The sequence below is a fragment of the Xyrauchen texanus genome, chromosome 39 (genome assembly GCF_025860055.1).
Source record: "Xyrauchen texanus isolate HMW12.3.18 chromosome 39, RBS_HiC_50CHRs, whole genome shotgun sequence".
NCBI classification, from domain to species: domain Eukaryota; kingdom Metazoa; phylum Chordata; class Actinopteri; order Cypriniformes; family Catostomidae; genus Xyrauchen; species Xyrauchen texanus.
In genome coordinates, this window is record NC_068314.1 from 4143645 (window position 1) to 4153358 (window position 9714).

The 9714-nt window shown below is 41.2% G+C and overlaps 1 protein-coding gene across 2 annotated transcripts in view; it reads right to left on the bottom strand.

Moving 5' to 3' along the window:
• LOC127632359 (intermediate filament family orphan 2-like) overlaps positions 1–9410 on the bottom strand; it is a 47739-nt gene extending 38329 nt beyond the window's left edge. For both annotated transcript variants that reach the window (XM_052110907.1, XM_052110906.1), the window contains exon 1: positions 8522–9410. In XM_052110907.1, coding sequence (XP_051966867.1) covers positions 8522–8997 — 476 coding nt within the window. In that variant the 5' untranslated portion in view covers positions 8998–9410. The remainder of the gene's footprint in view (positions 1–8521) is intronic.
• Between the last annotated feature and the right edge of the window lie 304 nt (positions 9411–9714).

The window sequence follows — 9714 nt, forward strand, 5'->3', positions numbered from 1 at the left end:
GAATGCAAAATTTATTCTGAGGGAACGCAAAACTTTTTGTGGGGGAACTCAAAACATGATGAGAGGAACACAAAACTTATTCTGAGGGAACGCAAAACTTATTCTGAGAGAACGTAACACTTATTGTGGTTGAACTCAAAAATTGTTGAGAGGGAACACAAAATGTATTCTGATGGAACACAACACTTATTGTGAGGGAACTCAAAACTAGTTGAGAGGGAACGCAAAACATATTTTGAGGAAATGCAACACTTATTGTGGGGGAACGCAAAACTTATTTTGGGGGAACGCAAAACTTATTGCGAGAGAAAGCAAAACGTATTATGAGGAAATGCAAAAGTTTTTGTGGGGGAACTCAAAACATGTTGAGAGGTACACAAAACGTATTCCAAGGAAAGGCAACACTTATTGTAGGGGAACTCAAAACTTATTGTGGGAGAATTCAAAACGTATTGCGAGGAATGCAAAAATGATTCTTCGGGAACACAAAACTTATTGTGGGGGAAATCAAAACATATTCTGAGGGAATGCAACACATATTGTGGGGGAACTCAAACCTCATTGAGAGGGAATGCAAAAAGTTTTGTTAGGGAACGCAAAATGTATTGTGGGGGAACTCAAAAATGGTTGAGAGTGAACTCAAAACGTATTCTGTGGGAACGCAAAACTTATTTCGAGCGAACGCAACACATATTGTGGGGGAACTCAAAATGTTTTGTGAGCGAACGCAACACTTATTGTGGGCGAACTCAAAAATTGTTGAGAGGGAATGCAAAATGTATTCTGTGGGAACGCAAAACTTATTCTGATGGAACACAACACTTATTGTGAGGTAACTCAAAACTTGTTGAGAGGGAACACAAAACTTATTTTGAGGAAACGCAACACTTATTGCGTGGGAAAGCAAAACGTATTATGAGGAAATGCAAAAGTTTTTGTGGGGGAACTCAAAACTTATTTTGGGGGACCATAAAATTTATTATGAGGGAACGCAACACATTTTGTGGGGGAACTCAAAACATGTTGAGAGGAACACAAAACTTATTCCAAGGAAAGGCAACACTTATTGTAGGGGAACTCAAAACGTATTGTGGGAGAACTCAAAACGTATTGTGGCAGAACTCAAATCTTATTGCGAGGAAACGCAAAACTTATAATGAGGGAATGCAAAATTTTGTGGGAAGACTCAAAACTTGTTGAGAGGGAATGCAAAAATGATTCTGAGGGAACACAACACATATTGTGGGGGAAATCAAAACTTATTGTGAGGGAATGCAAAACTTATGCTGAGGGAATGTCTAGTTTACTATTGTAACCTCCGTTCCCTGATGGAGGGAACGAGACGTTGTTTCGAAGAGGCGACACTAGTTGTCTCTCTTCTGTCCATTCAGGTTTTGCACTGAGGAGCCGAGAATGAGGTTCGGCCATAACTGTGGCTTAGTTCAGCACCGTGGCCGGGGGGACACAACGTCTCGTTCTTGACATTTCACTAGGAAACTGCAGCGAAGCGAGTAATAAGGCATGTTATTTCGTTTAGCAACATTGTTGACACGGTCACCTTATGTTCATAAGATGATGTCTCAAGTCCTGGAATTTGTTACATTATTTGATTGTCAGATGTTCATCTGGTGATTGTGACCCACTTCACAATCTGAATTTGTTTTAACGAAATGTAGAATTTTTGGCTGCACAGCCTGACATTATTTAACAAAAAAGGGAAGCAAAAGTTTTCATTCTGTTAATGAAAGTTTTAGACAGCTGTCTGTGTTTGCCTGTGCAACTCACACACGATGATGCTAGGGTTCTAAATTGTTTTTAGTGTGTTACTATGAGGTTATTATCAATGTTTTTCAAACCATTGTATCAGGCAAAAAATTGCAAGTTTGATCACTTAGGAAAGTTGGGAAGAGTTTTGAAGTTCAATACTTAGGATTAGGGATATGTTCAGTTTGAGCAACAGTAATAGTGACTCTAATCTTAGCAAAGTACCACTAATAACAAAAGATCTTGTAATTTCATCAAACTAGCCAGTAAAATGTCTCCGGTTATACATGCAACCTCGGTTCCCTGAGAAGAAGTGAACGAGACATTGTCGTAAGCACTATGGGGAAGTCCTTCTAGACGAGGCACAGGCAGATGACTTAAGTCAAATTAAAGTGTATATGAATAGTCCCACATGGTGGACGCAAGATGGAAATTAATGTAGTCTGGGATCTATATGAATCATATAAATATACACTGTATGGTTTATTAACCCTCTCACAACACAGTTGGAAAAGCAGATTTGATCTCTTATGAGAGTACTTTGGACTTTTAAAGAGGCAGTTCAACAGCATATAATTAGGTGGCTGTGTTGATTATAGTCGGTAGCCTGCCCATAATAAGGGCTTGGGTTTACCCGCTTGAATGTAAGAAGCACTCTATACAGAGAGGACTTGTGAGAAGATGGACACCACATCCAGGTTATAAAATCTCACAAACGTGTTTTGTGAGGACCATCCTGCTGCCAAACATATGTCACCGTTTGCCCATGAAGAGGCCATGCCTCTGGTTGAATGTGGTTTGACACCACTAGGGCAATTCACGCCCTATGTTTCATAAGCGAGGGCGATCGCATCAACAATCCAGTGAGAGAGCCTTTGTTTGGAGATGGACATAACTTTTGTGCATCGTCCATAACAAATAAAGAGCTGATCTGACAGCTTAAACTGACCAGTTCACTCAACATATGTATGCAATGCCCTCACCAGCCATAAAATATGCATAGATTGCTCTTCATCTGAATTAAATGGTGGGGAATGAAGGCTTGCAGATGAACCCCCTGAGCCCTGAAGTGCATTGCTAAAACCTTAGGCACATAGCCTTTTTTAGGTTTAATAGTGGCTTTTGACAGATCTGGACCAAACTCCAGGCATGAGCTGTCAAGCCTATAGTGCCTGCAAGTCACCCACCAGTTTAAATGAGGCCAAAGCCAATAGCGGTGCAGTCTTTAAGACAACACCCACAGCTCAACAGATTCCAATAGCTTGAATGGGGAGCTTGTGTGTGCCTTCAGCACCAAATTTAAGCCCCAAGTAGGCACCAAAGCAGGGCGAGGGGGGGATCAAACGCATTGCTCCCCTATGGAACTTTATGACTAGATTGTATTTGCCTATCGACAAGACAGCCTCCAGGGCATGGTATGCTGAGATAGTCGCTACATAAACATTGCGCATTGAGGGGGTAAGACCAGCATCCAGCCGCTCTTGAAGGAATGTTAAAATCTCAGCTATGGGTCAATTCACGGGGTCTTTACCACGTGAAGAGCACCAACTTGCAAACACATTTTGCAAGTTGGTGCTCTTCAGTGGACAGTGGGCTCTAGCCTGTAAAATGGTGTTCATCACCGAATGAGCCAATTCTGGCTCGTCCACTGTGCTCCGTTCAGAGGCCACACTTGGCTGGGGATGCCAAATCGTGCCTTGTGCTTGAGAGAGAATGTCTCTCCTCAGCCTAATTTCCCATGGAAGGCCGTCCAGCATTTCTATCATCTCCCAAAACCAGGAGTGATTGGGCCATTTCGGCACAATTAATAGAACTGTTTACATGTCCACTCGGAAATGGCTGTTGACAGAATGAAGGAGGCACACCGGGGTAAATGCATACATACGCATACCGGGGGAAATGTGATTTGCTGGCCATTTGTAAGCCAGCACGTCCACGCCCAGCAGGGCCCGGGACATGGAGTTCCAAAGGGGACAGTGGGCATTCTCAGTGGAGTTGACTTTCGCTTTGCTCAATATTTCTCAAATTCTCATCACTGGCTGAGGATGAAGTCTCCATTCCCCTGGTAATGCTCCCTGGGGTGACAACAGATCTGCTCTGAAATTCATACAGCCCAGGACATGTGTTGCAAGCAATGAGAGGAGATGACGCCTGTTCCATTGGAGGAGGAGTTGTGTCAGGCTCATTAATTGAGGCAATCAGAGCCCACCCTGGCGATTTATGTACGCCACTACTGTTGTGTTCTCCGAACAAATCAGAATGTGGTGATTCTAGATGTTGGAATGAGAAGCTCTCAAAGCTAGAAAAACAGCCAGTAGCTCTCTGTGGTTTATTTGCCACACCTGTTGCGCACCTGTCCAGGTGCTGAAAGTCGGGAATCCATCACACACCATGCCTCAACCTGTGTTGGATGCATCTGTGGTGACCACTTTTCTTCTTAAAATTGTACCCAGCATAACACCCTGAGGGTAGAAGGCTGGCGCTGTCTGCAGTGCTAGAGCAGCCAGACAGCGGCGAGTCATGCGATGTGCTGGCGCCCGAGGCTCCAGGCATGATGTGGATTGCGTCGCTTAAGCCAGTACTGGTGAGGACTCATGTGTAACAGACCTAATGGTACCACGATGGATGCTGCCACCATAAAACCCAGCAGTCTCTGAAATGACTTCAGTAGCAATATTTTCCCCAGTTTGAACTGAGACAGACACCGAAGAATGGTTTGTATGCGCTCGTTCGTGAGGTGTGTGTGCATGCTCATGTATTCGAGATAAACTCATAAAAATGAGATTTGCAGGCTGGGGAAAAGTGTTCTTTTCACCCAGTTGACATTCAGACCCAGATTTTTCAGGTGGCAAAGTCTCTGTGTTCGCTTAGTAGTTCCTCTGATTGGGTTAGTAATAACAATCATCGAGGTAATTCAAAACACGCACACAATTAATTTTCAATGGGGCAAGGACACGAAGAAGCTCCTTGACCCTGGCGTGCACACGTCTTCACCCTCACTGGGGGAAGAGGTGGCAACATCCTCCTTGAACCATCCGCCTGAAGCTGCAAGTGACACAGCATCATCTTCATCATCAAAGCCGCCAAACATAATGAGGCTGTGTGCTCCAATAGAGGGCTCATTGCACGCATAATGCACAGGTGAGGACGTTCCATTGGAAGTTCAGGGGGCTCACAGGGCTAGCACCGGCAAGAGATCCTCCCCTAATTCTTCCATCTCATCCTCACTGCACCACCCTGGCTCCTCATGTGGTCCCTCAGGACTTAACACAGAAGAGGCAGGTGGAGGGCATGAGAGACTAGATCTAAGCATATAAAAGGAGCGTGTCTATACTGTTTATTCTTCTAATTAATTGTATACAGTCCATTTACACTCCCAACTTCTTATGAATGTGCTGTCTTTGTTTATATCGTGGATGCTTGAGGGAATAGATTATATTGGCTAATAGAACATAGATGCTGCAATAACCGAAGAAGAACCTCTGAATTAAATTGCACTTAACCCAGCCCATTAGCACATTGTGCGCACAAATTCATGAAACCCACTTGCGCCTAGACTTAGTGCATGCTTGCACAAAAATACCAAAACATCATGGCCGTGCCCTCTGACTTTGTGCTTATGACTTATGGCATAGAGCTAGCGCTCTTAAAATAGGAACATCTTTTTTAATATCCTTTTTCACATAACAGTAATGAAAGTAATGAAACTATTATTTGCATTACGGTAATGAGAATATCATGAAATAATGTTTTAATGCAACAAACATCTTAATAGTCGTAAAAAAAAGCTTCTTTTCTTGTTTTTATTTTACATTTATAATGACATTTTCTTGACAAGTTTCATGAAATGAATTGATAAAGGCAATCTAATGACAGAATCTAATAAGAAAACTTGTCAGACAGCCATGCAACTGATCTCAGATCTGTTTACTGAATCAACTTGTGTCCATATAGCACCTGGAATACCCTAGTACTGTGCATCTTGTGTGATGTTGTTTAAAGCAATCGTCATGCTGGAGACAATCATCCTTCCAGAGCATGTTTTATTCATGGTCACTGTTCCTTACGATGCAGTATTTCACTACATCTGAAGCTGACTTCTCAAAACATTCTGTCTCAACTCAAAGACTGATGAAAGCAGTACGGATGAGTGCAGCCAACCTAAAGATTTCTCTTAAAGGAAGGATTTTCTCTTTTGAGATTTGTGTTGATCTAATAAAAACACAGTTATGAACGCACGACTGATTAACAGTAAAACCTCCCTACCCTGTCTTGTATATTAAGGTGAATCGCACAATAATATTCATCCCAAAAGAAAAAAAATATTAAGAATGTATTGAATTATCAAGACATGTTCTGGACAGATTTGCATTGCTGTGTGCCCTTCTTAATAGCAAATATATGGCATATTTTTGAAACAATTACCATAATAAGTAGCTGTGATTAAAAAGGTTATCCTATCATATTTCTGGGGACAGCTGCTAAACTTATTGGAGAACATCAGCTGCTCAGCAAAGCAACACAAAAACTTTATATAGTTGTGTAATTATTGTAGATCAAACAGATGGAAATTTCAAATGTGGCCCAAGATGACTAAATAACAACACCCACCTTGTCGTCAATCCCTTAAAATTTGCTTTGTTGGGGTAACCTAATGTGTTCAGGTTGATTCAGCGACGTTAAATAAAATGTTTTACTTGCATCAAAGCAGTTAAATGTGCAATATGTTTATTTTTACTGTATTAAAGCATAACATTATCATAATATGTTATCAGAGGTTTAGGAAACATGCTATGTTGAAATACTGGTTCTCCTAAAACAATGCTAAAGCCAGTATATTCTACTTTGAAATGTCCATTCCAGGCCGGAATTTCTGTTTGTGTTTTGGCCTGTGTGATCCCGCATACTGCCCATTTCCAAATAGTATTTCAACACCCCAGGTTGCCAGAATTTAAAAGGTTAGTGGGAAAACACAGCGAGCTGCAGCCATGGACACAAGCAATACATCTAGCTAACATTGACAGAGTTATATCAAATCCACATGAGCTGGTTTATAATTGCAAACAATAAAAACATTGCAAACGTATACATTAGCGGATCAACTTTGTGTAAGGCTCGTCGCTTGCCATTGTCAGTTTGCTCGTTCCTGTTGCGTGTCCTCATCCTGTTAACCCGTGTGAGCTTAGAGTCTGGGGAGGAGGGGGCGGGGAGACAACTCTCTCCAATATTTTGAATTTGGACTGCAGAACCATTTTCAACGCTTTATGGCAATGTTACACATTGCTCCTTTAATTTAGATGTTACCACAAGAAGCACATACAGCATTTTAGGTAAATAATTTTGTAAGTGTACACAGTAAGAAAGATTTTGTCAAAAATGTGTTTCTTGTGGTAACATCTAAATTAACCAGTGTTGGGTAAGTTACTTATAAAAAGTAATCAATTTTATTGTAATCACATTTTCTTTTTACTGATTACTTTACATTTATTATTACATTACTAATTACTTAAGGGAATATTCTGTGTTTAATACAAGTTAAGCTCAATTGACAGCATTTGTTGCATAATGTTGATTAATAAAAAAATTGGACTCATCCCTCCTTTTCTTTGAAAAAAGCAAAAGTCTGGTTTACAGTGAGGTACTTACAATGGAAGTCAATGAAGCCAATCTGTAAATGTTAAAATACTCACTGTTACAAAGATATAGCCACAAGATGTAAACAAAAATGATTTCAGTGAGATAAAATCACTTACTAACCACATCTGTGGAAAGTTCTATCTAAATGTACAATTTTGTTGCCATGATACCATAACGTTGTAAACCCTAAAACGACCATAAAAAAATACAAATTAAACAACTTTACAGCTTAAATAAAACATGTGTTTTAAATTAATGTAAGTGATTTTATAAAATTATAAGCTTCACATTTCTGGCTTCAAACCCTCCAGAAATTGTCACCATTACCATCAGCCTTTATTTTTAATTTTTTATTTAAAGAAAATGAGGGGCATGTCGAAATATTTTTGTATGTGGCAATAATGCCACAAATGTTTTTGATTGAGTTTCACTTATATTGAAAGTGTAATATTCCTCTACGTTACTTTCTACAACAACTTTCCGCTCAGCAAATTCAAAATAATGTCTATATGTCCTTCCTGTTAATTGACTTGTTAAAATAGTTTAATAATCATCCAAGAAGTATTTTGTGGTAGACATGCATGTTGTGATTTTGTCTTGAATGCAATCATAGTTTCAGTCTTAACTGTTATTTATGTCTAATGGCATCCCCAAAAGTTCTTTAATGGTAATGAAACATATAAGGACTCATTTCTCAAAAATGTTGTCCATGCAAGCTCGCCAACATACTCATAGCCAATTTGTTTTTTCTTTGCCAGCATGGACTCTGTCAAGCTATCCTGCATGCAAAAGCCCTTCAATATTTTGCCAAGATATTCTGCTGCAATGAATCAGTCTCCCCCAGAAATGTTGACCAGAGACAGAAAAGCTTGCAGACTTAAGGCCTAAATAACTTATACTGAACCACATTTAGCTTAGAATTAAAAGCATGAGTAAAGTATGTTTTGGTATAATTTACCAGTTCAGCACTCATATATAGGCTTATACAGAACTTTATAAGAAAGAACCAAAAGCTGGTTACCAAAAGCTGGTTCTACACAGGCAGTTGATGTACAATTAATCAAAGTGTCAGTAAATATTGCTTTTAGAATAATTTAATAGCACAAAAACTAATACTCACTTTCTTTTGTACTCCTCCCTCTCCCGTTTGACTTTGGCCAGAACATTATATATGGCTCTTAGTTCTGGGGTGACGGTGTCAATTTGGACTCCAACCCCGTCCGGATGGGTCCAGGTGACCCCGGGCCCATGCACAGTCTCCACGCGCTCTCCCTGTCTCCAAACATGTGTAAAACTCCAGATGTTGCCTGGAAGTCGCGATTCGAGCGAGTCAGTCTGGACAGCCACCTCTCGCGTAAACGATAAGCCCGGATACCTCGGCTGATCCGAGACCTGGTTTAGCTGGCTCTCGAGAAGTTTATTCCTTCTCTCCAGCTCGTGGACTTTGGCGAGGAAGCAGCGGAACCGCAGGTTGAGTGTCTTGAGAACGTGGATGTTGGAGCCCAGGTCGTTGCGCAGCGCTCTCGGCACCGCGTCCTGTTGCGAACCGCTCACCATATCGCCCACAAAACCTTCCCCAAACAACATAGAGTTCATCCTTTCATAAAACACGATATCAGTGAGCTAGAATGAGTTTTTTTTTCTTCAGATTCGAAGCATCCAACCCCACTATAAAGTTTATCTGTCCATGTAGTCACATGCGTAAAAACCTCCAAGTAGCCTATCATTGGTTGAACATAAATCAACAATGCATTCACTGTGTGTCTATCCGTTCAGTAAAAAGCATTCTTTTCTCCATGTAAATGCGCAGGAATAACGGCGCACACCCTGCTATGGCGGTGTCCGGTGGCTGTTGTGAATGTCAGCTCATTTTCTGGATGTGAGATTCTGCGACAGCTGACGTTCTGCGACTCATCTCATTCAAAATAACGCAAGACGCGCAACGGCCGCGTCAAACTTTCCGTTCACGCTGATTTTATTATCATGGTCGCTTTGTTTTGGTCGGTGTTGCCTCGCAATCACGGTACCGTTTTATACCCGACTCTACCGGCGCGACGGGATCGTGTTTCATTCGCCTAAAGAGGCAGATACCGCATCAGACTCTCCGCCCTCATATGTGCGGCGCACACGCGCCCCGGGACGCGGAGACGCGCAAACGGGAGAGAGGCTGAAGAAATTTGCAAGATCGCCCCACAACATTGATCAGGATCTAAATCCCTCCAACCCCAAAGAAAATGCGCCTTTTCTTTTGTAAATTGTATCAAGATTTAAAAAATGCATTAATTTGATTGAATATAGGCCTAGATGGAGCAA